Source organism: Scyliorhinus torazame, chromosome 6, assembly GCF_047496885.1.
Source record: "Scyliorhinus torazame isolate Kashiwa2021f chromosome 6, sScyTor2.1, whole genome shotgun sequence".
NCBI lineage: Eukaryota > Metazoa > Chordata > Chondrichthyes > Carcharhiniformes > Scyliorhinidae > Scyliorhinus > Scyliorhinus torazame.
This window is the reverse complement of record NC_092712.1, coordinates 302,670,091-302,691,175: the sequence shown is the minus strand read 5'-3', so window position 1 is coordinate 302,691,175 and position 21,085 is coordinate 302,670,091. Positions and strand designations below refer to the sequence as shown.

At 48.3% G+C, this 21,085-nt stretch overlaps 1 protein-coding gene across 2 annotated transcripts in view; it reads right to left on the bottom strand.

Annotated features, from left to right (window-relative positions):
- Positions 1 to 21,085, bottom strand: part of LOC140425535 (MARVEL domain-containing protein 3-like) — a 50,392-nt gene that overhangs the window by 3,592 nt on the left and 25,715 nt on the right. Inside the window, exon 4 of one of the 2 annotated variants that reach the window (XM_072509939.1) lies at positions 875 to 11,110. The exons of the other annotated variant lie outside the window; for it this stretch is intronic. Coding sequence (XP_072366040.1) covers positions 10,413 to 11,110 — 698 coding nt within the window. The 3' untranslated portion in view covers positions 875 to 10,412. Of the gene's footprint in view, positions 1 to 874; positions 11,111 to 21,085 lie in introns of those variants that run through there. 2 annotated transcript variants of the gene reach the window in all.

The following is a 21,085-nucleotide window of genomic DNA, read 5'->3' as shown; positions in this document are numbered from 1 at the left end:
TGGAGCAAATTACATGGATGCTGGATTAGATCATCAGCCTGAAAGGATAATCTTTCTCTTTCCATTTGTGCGGCCTGACCTGTTGAGCATTTCCAGCATTTTCTGCTGTTATTACCCACTAACCCAACTCCTGATCTGCAGATTTGCAAGTAACAACAATTTGCAGATTGTAGAGCTGATAAATTCAACCTGGCTCTTTAGAGATGGAAAATAGCCTGTTATTTATTTCCCACTGCTCAACACTTCTGGGAAGCCTTATTCGACAGTGGATGGATTCCTTGAGCTTCTGAGCCAGAGGTTCTCGGTCCAAATCCCACCCCATGACATGATGGTCAAAGAGCGTATGGCCTACATGTAGAGTATCAACCTGCAAACATTTCCAACATACGGCACTAGCGGGCGGTAAAGAGCCAGAGAGATTCCTGGTCCGCCATGTGATGGAAAGAACGTTGAAGTTTCTGCCATCACTATCAATAGTTCCAGGACACAACTGGCATGTGCCTGAGGCCACAGCAAGGCTTCCTGAGTGAACTGTAACCCACCCCCATTCACACTTTTCCTCTGCCTTCGACTTTTCCAGTAAATGTAAACAATTCCTGGGAAACAAAACTAGAATGTTTTTCCATTTGACGTTAGCGATAAAAACACATTTCAATCACATTTTTAGAATTCTGGAATTCAATCTCTACTTTCAATACAGTTTTGTTGTGTTGGCAACAAAATATTTGGAGGATTCGCTACCAAGCAGGCAGAATACAACCATTTTCACTCTTCTTAGCCCTTGCAATACTGTCAAAACTTTTAAGAAGGCAACAGTGTGAATTCTTCAGCACGATTTTCATACTAGATGTAATAAAGGATGCTTATAAAAAGGGAAAATAAACACAATTTATTTTCTTCTAAATTAACTACAGTACAAAGTTAAAATACAAAATATCACCCACAAATATTCAATTATTTATGATTTATCTTCTGACAATTAACATGAACCTTCAAACAAGTATATCCCCACTCTCACAATCAACCAGTTATTGCAAAAAAATTGCACCTTTGACGCCAAACCAATTCTCATGTCATATTTTACAGTTCACATTAATCGTTGGATTTTTAATTCCATTTTAAAAGTGCAAGCCATACTTCTTCGCTGCATACTATAACCTTTTCTTTTTAAATTTAGAGTACCCAATGCATTTTTTCCAATTAAAGGGCAATTTAGCGTGTTCAATCCACCTATCCTGCACATCTTTGGGTTGTGGGGGTGAAACCCACGCAAACACGGGGTGAATGTGCAAACTCCACACGGACAGTGACCCAGAGCCAGGGTCGAACCTGGGACCTCAGCGCCGTGAGACTGTAGTGCTAACCACTGCACACCGTGCTGCCCACTATAACCTTTTCTAACATTTTATTTTGTACAGACACATTTCATAGCAGTATGCATTGTTCCATTTGGAAATTGGTACAAATGTTATAAAACATTAACCAAAACATTTGAAAACAGGTTTGGAGTTAGGAGGGAAAGGTTGAGGAGTTAAACCGAGCATTTTGGGACCCAAAATGCCAAACAAAAAACAACCTAGATGTCATGTTATCTTCCTGTGACCAGGTATAAAACTGCAAAGTCTCTGAAAAAAAAAATCAATATTCGATAACTATATAGACTAATAGGCCAGATTCTTCCATTCTGACGTCTAGGTTCGGTGGAGGGTGCACAAGTGGGAGTGATTGGAGTTGGGGGACGGGACAGCTGACCACACGCAATCCTGCACTGTTCAGCTCATTACATAGGAGGAGCGCACCAATGCTTGCGACAGGGGCAGGAAGGAAGTCGCCACCCTGCCATTACCTCACGGGATGGAAGGTCCGGACGCCATATTTAAAGGGCACCCTGACAGCCTGCCCCAGCCCTTCCACCTTTGCCCAGCCACTGCTCCAGCCTTTCCCGTTTGCCCTTCCTTGGTCATCCTCCAGGCAACTTGCACAGCCAGCACCCAGTCCCAAACAGAGGCTGCCATTTACAGACACTCCCCAAAGAGAACGATGCAGCAGCAACCTACGGCTAATCATGGCAGAAGCCAACCACAACATGAACTTAATTCTGGTGAGCTGGCCTTTTAATGCGTTTGCATGGCTTGATAATGCATGCAAAAGGGCTTCCCGACATTGTTCATCAGGAAGCTCGACCTGCCTTTAAAATCCCAAGAACATAATTGCTGAGGTTCATCCTGCTGTTGGGAAACTGATTTTTGGCTTCCGCCAAATTATGTTCCCTCGCCCGCCCATAATCTACATATCTAAAAATATTTCAAAACCATACTGTAACCTAATCCAATAGTTACAATTGCACACAACAGTTTGACTTTAGAAAACATTGAGCTGTGTTTGGAGTATACATATGTCGAAACACTTACGCCCAGCGCATTCACCTGTCTGGTTACTGCTAAATGAGTAGTAAAGAAACCTCTTGATTCAGAGGTGAAATAATGAAGATGACGTTGTATTGATGTTTCTTGCACCATGAGTGTCACTGGAGTGGCTTCGAATTGTAAAATGAGAAACAGGTGCTCGCCTCCGTATGTCGTGGCCTGGGACATTAACGTTTCATACAGAGTGTGGAGTACGGAGGTTGCAGCCTCTCTTCCACTATATGATGGGACTGCTCCTCAGTTTTTAGCCACACATCAATTCCACGCTCCTGGTCTCTGACCATCAAGTGCAGTGGAGAACGACCAGTCACCCTGACGGCCTGCCTCCCTTCCATTGCTACATACCTGAAGGGGAAGGGTGCGTATAATGGCTGCCAATAATAATCTTTTATTGCCACAAATATGAAGTTACTGTGAAATGCCCCTAGTCGCCACATTCCGGCGCCTGTTCGGGTAAGCCGGTACGGGAATTGAACTCACGCTGCTGGCTTGTTCGGCATTACAAACCAGTTGTCTAGCTCACTAAGCTAAACCAGCCTTACACTCAAGCCCTATGACCTGTGGACTCTGGAAGGAAGATTGTAGTGCACAAATCTACCCAGTATCATAAAAAAAACTATCCCCGTCTTTGATCGATTCTGAGTTTTTCTTAAGTGCTCTTTTAAAAGGGAGCACGTTTGTTTATCTGAATTCTATTGGTGACGGACAATCTGGAAACAGGGGAAAGTGGTAAAAAAACACAGTATCCGGAATTTTCCGGCTCTTCCCGCCGGTGGGATTGAACCCCACCAAAGTCAACGAACATTTCCGTAGTTCACTGCAGCCATCGCCGTGGGGCCGGAAGATGTAACGAGCCGGCTAAAATTACACCGGCTTCGCTGCACGTTGGGAACCAAAGTTATCTGAAATTTATTAATTGGCTATATAGCCAAGTGGTTTATCTTCAAACAGTTCAGAACCAAAACAAAACTAAAACCTGCAGAGGCTAATTTTGTGATCGGAATGGGGATTTCTGAGATTACTAAAATTCAGTTTGGGTACAGAATGACTACTTCGCTAGTTATGCAATTATACATATGATTTAATTGTATTATTTTACATATATGGTGTAAAGCCTAGAAACTGGTCCAATGGCTCCTGATCAGTGTTCACATAAACCTCCTTCTTCACCTTCGTCCACTAGCATTTCCTAACTATCACTCACTCCTTCATTTGATTATCCTGGTTCTCCTTCAAGGCACCGTTGCTCTCCTTCTCAACTATTCATTGTGGTGGAGGCTTCCACATTCTAACCACCTCTGGGGCAAAGTTGTTTATCCTGAATTCTCTATTGGATTTACTGGTGACCATCTTATTTTTATGAGCCCTAGTTCGGCTCTCATGCACAAGTGGCCACCATCCTTGCTACATTTATCCCTAACCTTCCCATAAGCCCAAAGGACCTCTTACTGGGTCAACGCCTAGTCCTTTATTTTCTCGAGAAACAAGTCCCAGCCTGTCCATTGTTTTGTGGAAAGTTATACTCTGTCAGCTCCTCTCACTCCAGACAATTTTCTTTTATTTGACGACTCGAAGTAGGCATCACTGGCTAGACCAGCATGTATTGCCAATTCCCCAATTGCCCTAAAGAAGATGGCGGTGAGCTGCCTTCTTGAACCTCTGCAGTCCATGTGGTGCGGATACACCTACAGTGCCATTAGGGAGATTCCAGGGTTTTGATCCAGCGACAGTGAAGCAATAGAGGCATAGTTCCAAGTCAGGAAGATGTGTGGTTTAGAGAGGAACCTGCAGGTGCTGGTGTTCCCATGCACCAGCTGCCCTTCTAGGTGGTAGAGGCCGTGGGTTTGGAAGGTGATGTCAAAACATTCATGGGGAGTTGTTGCAGTCTATTTTGTAGTCGGTGCTGGAGGGAATAAATTTTAAGGTGGGAGATGGCATGCCAATCTAATGGGTTTTGCTCCGTATCTTTTTTATAATTTGGAGATCAGAATTATTTGGAGTATGCAAAGTATGGCCGGACCAAGATTTTACATAGGTTAACACAATGTCTCCACTTTTTAATTGCCTTAATAATCTGTGTTGCTTTTGAGTGATTTGCATACCTGTACTCCCAAATCCCTGTTTCTCTGCTTCATTCAAACACCTATCATCCATGCAATACATTGTTAAATGGATTCCAAGCTGAATGGAGATGTATGGAACTAGACTAAGGGGCAATTTAGCGTGGCCAATCCACCTAACCTGCTGTTAATCACAATTTATAAAGTACTGTGAAAATTAGATTAAACCTTCAAATTCCACTCCTATGCAGTACAAAATAGAATGTATTGAGTTTTCTCCTGGTAATTTGAAATCGTACTTTTAATTGATTAAGTAAACCAATTTTCCAATAGTTTCAATTATGAATAGTGCTGTAGTACAGGAAGTTTTTTTTGTTGATTCATTTCTATTTGAATGAACGTCCTTTTGAAATACCCTCTCTTTTCCTTCTTGGACAAAAATAATTGTAAACAGTCCAATGTGACAATATCATTCAACAAACGCCCTGGTTTTTAATTTACTCTTTCGTGTAATGTGGGCATCACGGGCAAGTGGTTGCCCATCCCCAATAGCCCTCGAGACGGTGGTACCACCGCAGGCAGTAAGAGCCTTACTGATGAGAAAGCTCCAAATCATTGTAGAATAGCAGTAATCCTCAAAGGTTATAGAGCGGGATAATGAAATGTTTTTCAATGTAAACCGTAGCATAATGAATGGAATTCTACTAACCCAACAGTGAAGTTTAAACACTTAAATATGCCAAGCACCATCAAGCCCGCCAAGAAAGTGTTTCATGAATGTGTTACATCCAGTAATGGATGCCCACTCATCCTTTCCCCTCCCCAGCAGCTTTACAGAATTACAGAAGTAGACATCAATCTCAAAATATCCCAAGACAGTGCTCAATGATCCAAATGAGAAGCCAAGCGGCCACTGGGTTTGATAGGCTGGACAGGTATGAGAGGTCAGAGCTACCACAAATCTGGACATCTTGCTCCTTATGGAATTGAGGACGAAAACCTGTATCCTCTCATTACATAAGAGCTGGTTTAGCTCAGTTGGCTAGGCGGCTGGTTCATGATGCAGAGCAAAGCTAACAGCGTGGGTTCAATTCCCGTACCGGCTGAGGTTATTCACGAATGCCCCACCTTCTCAACCTCACCCCTCGCCTGAGGTGTGGTGACCCTCAGGTTAAACCAGCACCAGTCAGCTCTCCCCCCTCAAAAATGCTCCGGCCATTGGGAGTCTCTTTTCCAACTGGCAGCGCACCCCTGCTCGTGGGTTTTCTGGCAGCGTAGGGTGGCTTCAATAAGAAATCCCATTGACAAGCGGCGGGAAGAGGGAATCCCGCTGCTAGCGAATGGCGCACCGCCGAGGGCCACGTGGCTGGGGGGGCCGGAGAATCCCGCCCATTATCTTCATCCTTGGGAACTTTCTGTTTTAGATTGCCCAAGATTTTCATGTAGAAATAATGGCTGATATTTATGTTATCCATTCAGGGTCACATTTATAGCCTGCACAGGTAGTAACATTTTTGTATCCTTCGGTACAGAAATTCAACTTACATAGGTAAATTCACACTGTGTTACAATTGTACAAAACACGCAAGCTACACATGAGGAAGTCAAATATTTTCATTAGAGAAACAGTAAATATTCCAAAACACTTCTCTTTGTTTAAATGTACAGCAAAATCCTGCATGAACATACAATAATATGCTTCAGAGAATAAAAAAGCAATCATAAATACAATATTTCCTTATACCTTCTGCCACCAAATCATTATTTTCTCACCTACACAAAAATAAAGCTAAAGAATGTAAACAGAATTGCTACATTGACTTTAAGGTAGTAACCTATCTGAAGATTTTGATAATATTGTTAACTGAGTTTGTTCCTGTAGTTAACCCAAATAAATGTACGCTTGAATTATCCCCTTAGTTCATTGCTAAACGCACACATTCAAAATGTCATGAATCATTTTTAAAAAAATTACACGTGCATCACCGGCAAGGCCAACATTTGGTGCCCATCCCTAATTAAACTGAGTGACTTGTTCTGCCATTTCAGGGGGCAATTAAGAGTCAACACATTGCAGTGGATATGGAGTCCCATGTGGACCAGATTGGGGTAAAGATGGCAGATTTCCTTCCCTAAAGATAATTAGTGAACCAGATGGGTTTAATGATTGTTGTATGATCACCAATTCTTTATTTTTCCAATTAAGGGACAATTTAGCGTGGCCAATCCACCTACCCTGCATAACTTTGGGTTGTGGGGCTGAGACCCACGCAGACACGGGGAGAATGTGCAAACTCCACACAGACAGTGACCCAGGGCCGGGGTCGAACCTGGGTCCTCAGCGCCGTGAGGCAGCAGTGATAACTACTGCCCCACCGTACCGCCCCATGTGGTCAGGTTAATGTGCCCCTTCAGTGGGTTAATGATCTTTACACATAGGGGGTCATTTCAGCAATCTGCACTCCGAAACAGGAATTTCACAGGAGTACAATCTCATGAACTCAGGCAAAACTATACAAAGACTGCATCAGTGTTCGGTATCTAATCTATCCAAATTGAACACTTCGCTCCTTCACAAATCCCAACTTCAATTATTTAGCAGAAATGCATCTCTTACAAAATGCATAAAACTGAGGGATTATATATACCATCCCTTCAATAACTAATTGATAGTTCTTTAGTTCCCTTCAATTACTAATAGCTTATATATGAATTTGTTCAATCATTTCCACATCAAAAAGATTTCAGCGATACTGGTATATATGTAAACATTGAGATTTGAAACAGAGGCAAGTGATTAATATGCACAAACCTATTGAATCAACAGAATATGTCTAATTGACCATTTTGTCATCTGATTATAATTCAGCATTGTGAAGAGTCCATTATATCACTACTCATTAAGTAGTATCTATGGGGTGTTATTTTTTTTAAAATTAGTTCATGTGGGTCTGGAGTCACATGTAGGCCAGACCAAGTAAGGACAGCAGATTTCCTTCGCCGAAGGACATCAGTATACCATACAATCAGCAATGGTTTCATGGTCGTCATTAGACTTTTAATTCCAGATTATTATTAAATTCAAATATCCCCATCTGCCATGGTGGGATTCGAACTTGGGTCCCCAGAGCATTACCCCCAGGTCTCAGGATTACTAGTTCAGTGACAGTACCACTATACCATCGCCTCCCCTTGGACGAATGTGTTCTGAAACCATCCTAACCTGCCTCACTGTCTCAAGAGCAGAACCTTTGAAGCACATCATGGTTAACCTCAACTTTTATTTACAAAATGGCTGAAAGTGAGTACTATATTATGATGGAGCTGCAGTTCAATGTAAAACACACAAAAAAAATTGCATTTAGAGGGAGCCTAGACATCTTAAAGCATTTTTCAGCCAATTAAGTATTTCCGACGTGTAATCACTGCAGGAAAAATGGCCGCTGATCTGTACACTGCAACTTCCCACAAACAGCAATATAACAATATGGTGATTGGTGATTGAGGGGAAAGTATTGGTTAGAACACCAGAGAACTCAGTTCTTCTTCTTCTAATGGTGCCATGAGATATTTTACACCCACCATGAAGAGGCATACTGGGCCTAGGCTTAATATCTCATCTGGAAGACGGCACCTCCACCACCTCAGTACTGCACTGCAGTTCAGCCTTGGTTTTTGTGCTTCAGTCTTGACGTGGAACTTGAACTTTCTGACTCACAGTGGAGTGTGCAACCAACTGAGCCATGGCCGACAAATTATTTACCTAAAGCACCCAACAGTGAATCACTGCAATTGTGGACAATCAGGATAATGAGGTTGTAATATTTCCAGGAGGCGCAGGGTGAAAAGCCAAACTCGTTTAAATAAAATCGCTATCCCGGCACACAAAACAAAGGTCCCAACCCAGGACTATCGGTAACTGCTGGTCCAGGTCGGAGCTACATTTAAAGGTCCCGCTAACGAGCTCCAGCTGGACGTGCCTCCGCCCGTTTACCATGGGAACCGTATTCTACGAAGCTCACGGTGAGATTAATCAGCGATCCCCTGTGGTCCTCGTGAGGGTTATCACAGAGGTTGTCAACTATTTAGACCAGGATGTCAAACATTTGACTCACAGTGTGCTGTAGCGAGTCTCCCTTTGGAAAGCTTCCAGCTCCTAACGGGGAGAGAAGTGGGTCAGGAAATTGGGTCTCGGAAAGATAATAGAATGGATGGTGGTCAGAGGAGTGTGACAGAAACTGGGGGTTGGATCCAGGGACTTGAGGAAAAGAGGAGACCAGGGAATGGCCGTCAGCAGCTTGGGGTTTTGGCAAAGGAAGAGAGGACAAACACGAGGCTAGGAGTAAGGGAGATTGGGGAGAGGGGAAAGAGAAGACTAGAGAACGGGGTAGGCATGGAACTCAGAATTCTCAGCAGAGCAAGGTGAGGAACAGTGCCGAGAGAGGAGCAGCCAGGCAGCTGGTGAATGAAACTTGGGAACTTTGCTCTGGGTAAGTAATGGAAACTATTACCACTAGAGGAACAAAGGAGAAACAATGGGTGACTGAGGATTCATTCCCCTTGCCCCTCTGGAAGCTTCACACCCTGATTACACACCACAAGGTACAACAGTTGGAGGAGATAGAACTGGGCTGGTTGTAAACTGGCAGTGGTCTGCAGTTGGTCGGAGAGGAATATTCCTCTCTGCACCTGGAATTATTACAACCCCATTTATCCTGTGGCCATTTTGAAGACGGCTGTATAAATCTGGGTGGATGCTCCACTGGAATCGGCCATGCATCCTGCTGGAGAATCCTCAAACAGGCGCCAGACCCTTCTTCACATACTGCACACAACATGGATGCCAGACCGTCGCCAGTTGACTTAATAAGCGTGCAAATTAGGATCTCGTACTCAGGAATTGGTATAAATTGAACTCACTTTTCAAAAAATAAAAAAATGTATATTAATTTTCAATTCCTGCCAGCTGTGACCAATATCAAGTGCCAGGAAATCAGACCTGACCCACTATGTAATTTGACACTCCTAGATTTCAGGAAAAGGCTACCAATTAAAGACAATTGACAGCGAATGGTCTTTAATTAGTTTGCCACCAGTTTTCATGAAATGTTAGGACAAACTATTATGAATGTGGTAGATTTCTTTCCCTTCTCTCGCATTAGCCATACATGTCCAACTTGCTCCTGTCCATATACATGTCTTAGCGGCCCATGACTTAGCGGTCCTTGCATTTCATATGCTTCAATGGTTCATGGGTATTGCTGAAAGAGACAAATGCAAGAATACCAAATTTCAAAACGATCACAACAATTTGTGCTACAGGAGGAAAGCAATGGGGATCTACAGCTCCTGAAGCTCCCAGATGGTGTTCCCCATTGCTTTCTCCATGGCAACACCGCGACTAATCACTTGCCAACCAATCAACACTCTTTTCCTCTGTAGTACAAATTGTTGGGTTGGTCTGAAATTTGGTAGTCTTGCATTAGTCCTGATGAGTGCAAAAGGAGACGTTTCAGCAACCCGTCTCTCCTCTCAGTAAGCATTCAAGTTCTGTACTACGATGAGACTGTCTGTACAGCAATAACAGATCTCCAAAGTCAAAATTAAGCCTGTAGATGAAGTTCAAGTGGATGCATTATTTATGCCTCGGGTAACACCTGCAATATTCCAGGTAGGGATTTAACTGATTTGCAGTTTCAGGATGCACAGATATGATGCTTTTCTATATTCATACGCCAAATATTATGCCACAAAATTAGCGTCATTGAGTTACAAGATTCTCTAACCCAAAGACTGACAGAATGGACAATTATTTTGTTTCTTAAGCTGATTATAGGTTGCTAAAGACCCTGGTGGTAAAATCAGGTAAATATACTGCGATTTGTATTCTTAAAATATCATCCTCACTTTCGCACCAGATTCATGTTTATATATATGAAAGGTCAGGTTTCATTGGCACCTCCTCGGGAGACGTGGCATGCCTGTGCACAGTAGAGGTCCCTGGAGATTTAGTATATTCTGGTTGCGCAGCCCGCATCTGTCGGTAAGCCAGGGTGGCAAACACCACCCCGGCAATGTAAACAACGATCAGCAGCACCGCAAAGATGGAAACTGCAACCTCTGTGCCTAGTATGGCGCATTTCACGGAGCTGTAGCCATGTCGATTGTAGAGCGACTCCCTCCTTTTGCACATGTCGGTGGCATTAATTTTATGAATGAAGTGAAGGTACAACGCCACTCCTATGATGTAAGCCACAGCTGCAAGCGCCTTCGCCACACATTCCACAATCAGGAAGCTGGAGAGCGTGCCGGGCTCCATGGAGGATCTGTTGTGCTGCATTACCCATCCACCAACAAGAAAGGCCACGGCGAAAGCAAACAGAATAACGCTCAGCCCCACTGCACAGTAGACAGTGGCCGATTTCATCTTGTTGTACTGGACGTCTAGTTCACCAATCTGCTGTATTTCGTGATTTAAAAATCCACTGTTGGCATAGCCCATGTTGTAATAATAGGCACTCCCGAAGCCTCCAATACTATCAAAGCCAGCCGAGGCACTTTGGGTTGCGGCAGCACAGATCAGCACCACCAGGTTCAGAATGATTTCAACCATCTGCAACAATCCTGCAACAAGCAGATTGAGGAAGTTTGTTAATGGAAAAGCGCAGCACACTCGGTCCAAAACCTCAACACAGCAGACCGATAGAGGATATAATGGAGCACTACTGTGTGCACAACTAGGCTGTATTTATACAGTTAAAATACTTAATTATACATGCTACACCACACAGTAACTTGAAATTACAAAAAAAGAGTAGATCCTCAATATGATTTTAAAAGGTACGCTCGTCGTTCAGGCAACAATGTCGCGTAAATGTCACACATCATTCAGAAAGCATGATTTTCTTCTATGTGTTTTGTATTTTTGACATTCTAAGATGATAACTAAAGGATTCAGATATTTTGATCGCTTTTATCATGTATATTGTTTTACTTGAACACAGCAAGTTTTGATTTACCCGACCTACAGATTCATTTTGTTTTTAATGGAACAATTTCGCTCAAGACTGGGAGACGCAATAAAAAAAAACTTCAGACGTTAGAAATCCACCAACCCGGGGAAATCATGGATTTGAGCTGGGGAGAATGGATGCGAGGTTTCGGGGATGGGGGAGAATGGATGCGAGGTTTCGGGAATGGGAAGAGAGGGAGGTGAAAGGGATGAAGGACTTATTTTTGGAGGGGCGGTTCGCAAGCTTGGAGGAGTTGAGGGGGAAGTTTTCACTTCCGCGTGAGGAGGGTTTTCGGTATATGCAGGTGCGGGACTTTGCTGGAAAAGGTTTTCCGACCTTTCCGCGAGCGCCTGCCTCCTCATTGTTGGAGGAGGGGCTGTCGGTAATGGGGCTGGAGGGTGGGGTCGTTCTGGGGGAGGATAAGGTGTCTATTGAGTTGCTTAATGTCAACTAGGAGGAGGAGTTGGGGATGGCGCTGGAGGAGGGACTGTGGTGTGAGGTGCTGTGGAGGGTGAATGGCTCAACCTCTTGCACGAGGCTGAGATTGATACAGTTGAAGGTGGTGCATTTGTCAAAGTCAAGGATGAGCCGACTGTTTGAGGGGTGTAGAGGATACTTGCGAACGGTGTGGGAGGGGCCCGGCTAATCACGTGCACATGTTCTGGTCCTGCCCGAAGTTGGGAGAAACTTTGGGGGGGCGTTTTTCAGCACCATGTCGGCGATCCTGCAAGTGGATTCGGAGCCATATTCAGGGTGTCGGACCTGCCGGATCTGCACTCTGGAGCGGGGGCAGATGTTTTAGCCTTCGCCGCGTTGATCGCTCGCAGGCGGGTTCTGTTGGGGTGGAGGTCAGCTTCTCCACCCTGTCCCTTGGAGTGGCTTGGGGAATCTAATGGAGTTCTTACATAGAATTTTTTCATAGAATTTAGTGTAGAAGGAGGCCATTCGGCCCATCGAGTCTGCACCGGCTCTTGGAAAGAGCACCCTACCCAAGCCCACCCCCCCGCCCTATCCCCATAACCTAGTAACCCCGCCCAACACGGAGGGCACTTTTGGACACTAAGGGCAAGTTAGCATGGCCAATCCACCTAACCTGCACATCTTTGGACTGTGGGAGGAAACCGGAGCACCCGGAGGAAACCCACGCACACACTTGGAGAACGTGCAGACTCCGCACAGACAGTGCCCCAAGCCGGGAATCGAACCTGGGACCCTGGAGCTGTGAAGCAATTGTGCTAACCACTATGCTACCGTGCTGCCCTAGAGAAGGTGAAATTTACCCTAAGGGGGCAGGTGAGGGGTTCCACACGAGATGGAGGTTGTTTATTTTGCATTTTGGAGAGCTAGTTACTGTCAGCTGTGGGGAGGGTTTATTGTATTTGGGAGGGTGATGTCTTTGTCTTGTTTTGTAATCTGTTAAAATGCTAAAAATTAGAGAAAAAAACTTTTTTTTAAAAAAATGTTGGAAATCCAAAACAATGAATTAAAAAATGCTGAAAAAGAGGGTCAGGAAGAATACATGGTGAGAGCGGACGAACAAACAAGTTCAACATTTTAGGCACAAACCTTCACATAAACAGTCCTGACAAACAGTCCACATTGACAACATTAACTTATTTTTCCTCTCCCCATATGCTGCCTTACCTGCCAAGCAAGCCCAGGTTTTTAACAACTGTTCAACATTGGTTATAGTCCAGTAATCCAGTTCATGAGCCTAGTTCAGGTTACACTCAAAAAATGCTCAGCATTGTCCTTGTGGAATAGCAGCTTTCATTCTTAGACATCTCGGTTGCTATGCTATCATTGTGAAGGCCCATGGTAGTGTTGTACCCTCAATAACGACGCTTAAGAGAGTAAAACGATAAAGAAGGCTTTAATAAGCTAAGAACTAGCCTGGTGCCGAGACGGGTGGTAACTGAGGTGCCGCCCACAAGGTGGGCGGAGCCGGAGGCGGAGTCCCCCAGGGTTCCAAGCCCGGTCTTAAAGGGGACATCACCTTACATGATGACAAGGGTACAGTATTACAGTAACTGTTCATCACAGTCACCCCCTGTTTTTTTTTTTTAAAAGTCCGGCGGGGGTGAAGTGCCATCATAGGTCCATTCGTCTCGGTGGCCTGATCGTCCTTATCGACCTCCTCAGCTCGGGCCGTGGTGCGGCGGACACGGACGTCTTAATTGAGGGTACGTCCGGGAGCACGGTGGTTGGAGCCTTGGTCCGGGTCGGGGTAGGGGATCGGGGCACAGGGGGACTAGGTGGGGCCGGGGGTAGCGGTGCCGGTGGGGTGTGTAGAGGGGGGGGCGCTAGGGGGCACGCGCGGTAGGTGCCCACCAATGGGGAATGGGGCTGGGAGGGGGGGGGGGTTGTTGTAGTGGGTGCGGGGTCCGTTTTATGGCTCCTCGTATGCATCCGGAGAAGAACAGGTCCCGGAGCTGTCAGCCAAGGTGGAAGCGAGATCCCGGAGGTAGACTTCCTGGGGAAGACAAACAATCGGTTGTGAGGGGTCTCATTCGTGGCCGTGCAGAGGAGCGTCCTAATGGAGTGTAGGGCGTCGGGCAGGACCTCCTGCCAGCGGGTAGTTTGGAGACTTCTCGACCGTAGGGCCAGAAGGACAGCCTTCCACACTGTCGCGTTCTCCCTCTCCACCTGCCCGTTTCCCCGCGGGTTATAACTGGTCGTTCTGCTCGAGGCGATGCCTTTGCTGAGCAGATACTGACACAGTTCAACGCTCATGAACGATATACCCCGGTCGCTGTGGATACAAGCGTGGAAACCAAACAGGGTGAAGATGCTGTGCAGTGCAGGGAATGGTGAATGGGAAGCGGGAGAACTCATCGATAACGGTGAGGAAATAGGCATTGCGGTTGGTGGACGGGAGGGGCCCCTTGAAGTCCACACTCAGTCGCTCAAAGGGCCCCGAAGCCTTCACGAGCCAAGCCTTGTCTGGCCAGAAGAAGTGCGGTTTGCACTCCGCACAGATCTGGTAGGCCCTGGTCATGGCCTTGACCTCCTTGGTTGAGTAAGGTAGGTTGCGGGACTTGATAAAGTGGACGAGCCGGGTAACCCCCGGGTGGCAGAGATCATGGTGGATGGCTTGCAGGCGGTCCTCCTGCGCGTTGGCGCACGTGCCGCAGGGCAGGGCATCTGGGGGCTCATTGAGCTCCCCTGGACGATACTTGATACTGTACGTGTAGGTGGAGAGTTCGATCCTCCACCTCAAAACTTTATCGTTTTTTATTTTGCCCCGTTGCGCGTTATCGAACATGAAGGCGACCGACCGTTGGTCGGTGACGAGGGTGAACCTCCTACCGGCTAGGTAGTGCCTCCAGTGCCGTACAGCCTCCACAATGGCTTGTGCCTCCTTCTCGACTGCAGAGTGTCGAATCTCGGGAGGCGGTGAGTGTCCGGGAGAAGAACGCTACTGGTCTGCCTGCTTGGTTGAGGGTAGCAGCCAGGGCGATGTCTGGCACATTGCTCGCTACCTGGAAGGGGATAGTTTCGTCCACCGCGCGCATAGTGGCCTTCATGATATCGGCCTTGATGCGGTCGAAGGCCAATCGAGCCTCAGCTGAGGGTGGAAATATGGTGGTCTTTGAGAGTGGGCGGGCTTTGTCCGCATATTTGGGGACCCACTGGGCATAATAGGAGAAGAGCCCCAAGCACCGTTTGAGGGCCTTGAGGCTGCGGGGAAGGGGGAGTTCCTTTAGGGGGTGCATGCGGTCGGGGTCGGGACATAGGACCCCGTTTTCCACGACATAGCCAAGGATGGCTAGCCAGGTTGTGCGGAAAGGGGCATCTTTCCTTGTTGTAGGTCAGGTTCAGGGCTCGGGCGGTCTGGAGAAACTTTGAGGTTTGCGTCATGATCCTGCTGGTCACGGCCGCAGATGGTGACATTGTCCAAGTACGGGTATGTAGCCCGCAAACCGTACTGGTCCACCATTTGGTCCATCGCCCTTTGAAAGACGGAGACCCCATTGTGACACCGAAGGGGACCCTGAGGAAGTGGAAGAGCCGGCCGGCTGCTTCGAAGGCAGTATAGGGGCGGTCGTTTGGTCGGATGGAGAGCTGGTGGTAGGCGGATTTGAGGTTGACCGTGGAAAATACTCGGTATTGGGCGATCCGATTGACCATTTCTGTTATGCGAGGAAGGAGGTACGCATCAAGCTGCGTGAATCGGTTTATGGTCTGGCTATAATCCACAACCATCCGTTTCTTCTCCCCGGACCAGACAACCACCACTTATGTTCTCCAAGGGCTGTTGCTAGCCTCGATGACCCCCTCTCCCAGTAAACGCTGGACCTCTGACTTGATAAAAGTCATGTCTTGGGCACTGTACCACCGGCTCCTGGTGGCGACGGGCTTACAGTCGGGAGTGAGGTTCGCGAATAGAGAGGGGGGTGCGACTTTCAGTGTCGCAAGGCTGCATACCATGAGGAGGGGCAAGGGTCCGCCGAACTTCAGTGTCAGGCTTCGGTGGCTGCACTGGAAATCCAGTCCGAGCAGCAGGGGGGCGCAGAGGTGGGGGAAAATATAAAATTTGAAACGGGTGCATTTGGTGCCCTGGATCGAGAGATCCACAATACAGTACCCCGTGATTTGTACCGAGTGGGACCCGGATGCGAGGGTTATGGTTTGGGACGCGGGATGGGTGCGCAAGGAGCAGCGCCTTACCGTTTCTAGATGGATAAAGCTCTCCGCGCTCCTGGAGTCGCAGAGGCATGCAGTGTCACGCCCGTTGACTTGGACTTTCATCATCGAGTTTTGCAGATGTTTTGGCCGAGTGTGATCGCTCCCACTCGCGGGTAGTCCTCAGCCTAGTCGGACTCGTAAAATGGCCGCCGTCGTCGGTTGCACGTGTCGGGTCAAGAAAATGGCTGCCGACAAGATGGCCGCTCCCATGATTCGCGAGGCGGATGACACGTCAGAAGGGGGCGTGTCGGGTCGGTGCGCAGCCGCATTGCGAGGCCTGCGGGCCTGATTTTCAGGCCAGCTGTTCTTTGTTTTTCTGGCCCCTGGGCCTGGCCAGGCAGACCCTCGCAAAATGCCTCTTCTTCCCGCAGTCGCTGCAGATCGCGGAGAGGGCTGGGCAGCGTGGGCGTGGATGCTGGCCCTGCCCGCAGAAGTACCACGGTGTGCCCCCAGGATGAGCGGGTTGCCACGCGGCGTAGGCCCGTAACGTGGCTGAGTCTGAGGAAGTCCGAGGGGGGCTCGTAGAGTCCGCGGGGTACGTACCCAAATTATGTCGGGCCACCTCCAGGGAGGAGGCGAGCGTTAGCGTGTCCTGGAGGTCTTTTACCCCGTTTTTGAGTAACCACTGCCGGATGTAGGTCGAGCGGATGCCGGACACGAAAGCGTCTCTGATGTGCAGGTTCATATGGGTTTGCCCGGTCACATCCTGATGGTCACAGTCCCTGGCAAGCGCAGTGAGTTTTTCAACGAATTCGTCTAGCGATTCCCCCGAGCGCTGCCAGCAGTTAGAGAGCAGATGCCTGGCGTGTACCTCGTTGATGGGTTTGACGAACCGCTTGCGGAGTAACTCGACCGCCTCTTCATAAGTAGTCGCATTTTCGAGCGTGGCAGAGATTCTGTGACTCACCTGGGCGTGGAGTAGGTGCAGCTTGCGTGGCCCCAGGATGGGAGTCTCTGAGGAGTCCAGGTCGGCCTCGAAACATCGGAGCCAGTATTATAAAATCTATTTTGCCTCCGTGCTTCCAGGATGAGCTTCTCTGGTTTTAGGCCTGCGTCCATCCTGATGTAGTTTAGCTTATTAAATTGTTGTCCCCTCAATAACGACGCTTAGAGAGTAAAACGGTAAAGAAGGCTTTAATTAGCTAAGAACTAGCCTGGTGCTGAGACGGGTGCTAACTGGGTGCCGCCCACAAGGCAGCCCCTTATATACGGCTCCCAGGTGGGCGGAGCCAGAGGCGGAGTCCCCCAGGGTTCCAAGCCTGGTTATAAAGAGGATATCACCTTACATGATGACAAGGGTACATACAGTATTACAGTAACCGTTCATCACAGGTAGCTTCTAATCTGACCTGTCCCTTCAACTCCCATCACATTGCAAACAGATACTAACAGCCCTCTCACCACCAGTGTTTAAAGAGAGTCCAGAGTGTAATGGTGTTATAGCCTGCCTGCTTACCATTGGCTGGGGACTAATGACAATCCCACAATCCTGTGGGAGTATGAGCTTCCCCAATGAAGGGGGCGGAGAAACCATTAGTAAACTCCAAGTATAAATAAAGCTGGCCAGTTTGGAACCAGCAGGGAGGAGTGTGCAGCAAGGGGAGTTGTTGCTGCTGTATATGTTATTGTAAATAAATGTTATTACTTTGTATCCTTAAAACTCGTGCTGGATTCTTTGTGGCCCTCACAAAACTGGCGACGAGGGTTAAAGTGAATAGCTGTCTACGCTGCTGAAGCCACCTCCCTGGATTTTTGTTGGATACAGGTTGGAAGTTGTTTTCTATTATACCATGCCTCTGTATGGACGTTTGGATGTTTTTGATGCTGCGCTGGAAAGCTGGAACCAGTACGCACAACGGATGCGTTACTATTTCCGGGCAAACAATATCACAGAAAACGAGTGCCAGGTGGTCATATTGCTCACCGCCTGCGGCCCGCATACGTTTGGAGTGATTAGGAGCCTTACGTACCCAGCTGCGCCGGACACCAAAACGTTTGATGAACTTGTGAATATAGTGGGGCAACATTTTAACCCAACCCCGTCCACGATAGTCCAGCGTTACCGGTTTAATACCGTTGAGAGGACCCCTGGAGAATCCCTTGCCGATTTTCTATCCAGGCTACGCAGGATTGTGGAGTACTGTGACTATGGTGAGACCTTGCCAGAAATGTTACGCGACCGTTTGGTTTGCGATATTAACAATGCGGCCACCCATAGAAAGTTGTTAGCTGAGCCAACATTGACTTTTCAACAGGCCATTCAAATAGTATTGTCCCGAAAGAGTGCAGAACGAGGAGTACAGGAGCTACAGGGAATGGAAGTGCATGTCTTGGGGCGCAGCCCCTTCCGTCTGAAAACACCCCCCCCCCACTCCTGCGGTACCTTGGGTGAGACGACGTCCGGAACGACGCCAGTGGCCGTCGGACATTCCTCCCCGAAGGGAGCCTTCTCCAGAACCAATGGATGAGGAGCCATGTCCGTGTCAGACTTGTAGGCACCGACCCCGTCGCGGACGCCGGTCCTGGGGGCGCCAGAGGCGCCGTCGTTCTGACTGAAACTGGGACCAGCCCAGGGGTCGTACCTTTCATGTGGATGAACCTGCGGCGATTACTCCTGAGGACGTGGAGACGGAGGACGACTGCCTGCAGCTGCATTGCAGCTCCCCGTGTGGGCCCCATTAAGGTGACAGTACGGGTCAATGGCCACCCGCTTGAGATGGAGTTGGACACTGGCGCAGCGGTCTCCGTGATCGCCCAGACGACATTCGACCGCATCAAGCAGGGTATACAGACCCTTACATTAACCGACTCACAGGCCAGGTTGGCCACTTAGACGGGGGAACCACTGGACATTGCAGGAACTACAATGACCCCTGTTGTTTATGGACGCCAGGAGGGGCGTTTCCCAATTATCGTGGTGCGCGGCCATGGGCCCAGCCTGTTGGGTCGGGACTGGTTGCGCCATTTGCGGTTGCGCTGGCAGCACATCCTCCAAACAGTTTCTGAAGGGTTGACTAAGGTGCTAGGACAATACCCAGATGTATTCCAGCCTGGTTTGGGGAAAATAAAAGGGGCCGTAGCCCGTATCCAAGTCGAACCAGGAGCCACGCCGCGCTATTTCCGGGCGGGTGTGATTGTCCCAGAAAAAGGTCAGGGGCCGATACTATCAGACTTGCACAATGGGCATCCAGGTGTGACCAAAATGAAAATGTTGGCCCGGAGTTATGTCTGGTGGCCAGGCCTCGACACCGACATTGAGAAGGTGGCCCAAAACTGCTCCATTTGCCAGGAGCATCAGAAGCTTCCGCCGGCCGCACCCCTACATCACTGGGAATGGCCAGGGCGGCCTTGGGCACGCTTACATGCAGATTTTGCAGGCCCTTTTCAAGGATCCATGTTCCTTCTATTAATTGACGCCCAGTCTAAATGGCTAGAGGTGCATAAGATGCAGGGGACAACGTCCTGCGCAACAATTGAAAAGATGCGTTTGTCTTTTAGTACGCATGGCCTCCCCGAGGTGCTGGTCACGGATAACAGCACTCCATTCACGGGTGAGGAGTTTGCGAGGTTCATGAAGATGAACGGCATACGCCATATCCGCACTGCCCCTTACCACCCGGCTTCAAATGGGTTGGCAGAGCGCGCAGTGCAGACATTCAAAAGAGGCCTAAAGAAGCAGTCTTCCGGATCAATGGACACGAGACTGGCTCGCTTTTTGTTTACGTATAGGACCACCCCCCATGCGGTGACTGGGGTAGCTCCCGCAGAACTCCTAATGGGCCGGAGACTTCGCACCCGCCTTAGTATGGTTTTCCCGGACATTGGCGCAAAAGTACGCCGCACACAAGAACGGCAGCGACAGGGATTTTCTCGGCATCGGCCGATTCGGCAGTTTGCGCCCGGTGACCCAGTGTTCGTTCGGAATTTTGCTGGTGGTGCCCAGTGGGTTCCTGGCGTAATCTTTCGCCAAACGGGCCCTATATCCTACCAGGTCCAAGCCCAGGGTCGTCTCCAGCGCAAACCTGTAGACCACGTTCGGTCCAGAAGACCATCCCCTCAAACGATTCCCCGCCCCCGGAGCTCATTTCAATAGCCGCAGAGACCAGAGAAGGTAGTCCTCACAATCTTCCACTGGTGCCTCACTCGAAGCCTGCGCAGGTCGTTACAGAACCGAATGGAGATAGAGACGCTGACATCACGGAGGCAGCAGACTCTGACTCCGAGATGGAGACACAGGACGCATCAGAGGGGGAATCCTCGGGTCCACGGGCCGTGGATGTACAACCGTTACGCCGTTCATCACGGAAGCGCCGGTCTCCGTCTCGTTACACGCCGCCTGATCCAGCTCCGCGTGCAAATGGTGTCCGGCCTGCGGCAAAACTAGTCCGACGCCCTCCTTCGCCAGGGTCTTTGGTGGATTCCTTGGACTTGGGGGGGGGGGGGGGGGGGGGGGGGGATGTTAGTGTAATCCACAATTGACACAAAATACCTACCATGTCAACTCTTTCCTTGAGAGGACCCGATAGGCAAGTATTAATCTACTTTTCTTGATGTTTATTGCTTTTACCAAGACTGGTAGGCTTTCATGCAAGAAATGTGCAGAATGTAGCGCATCATCATCTTCCTTCTCATGGTGTCCTTCTCCACTATGATTAATACAATTACTACTTTCCTTACAGGCGATGTCGTGTTTGAATATCCATTCAATGGAGGAATGAGGTGCCTCCCACAACAGATCGGAGCAGGCTTGTTGATGGGATGTGTTCCCTGGTCTGGGAATTATGGCCACGATCACACTTTGGGTCATCCCTCACCTTCCACCTGTGGAGCAGGTGACCATGTCATGCATGTCCAGTACGGATTCGGCTGAAGGCTGTCAGCTATCTTCAAGGGGTCA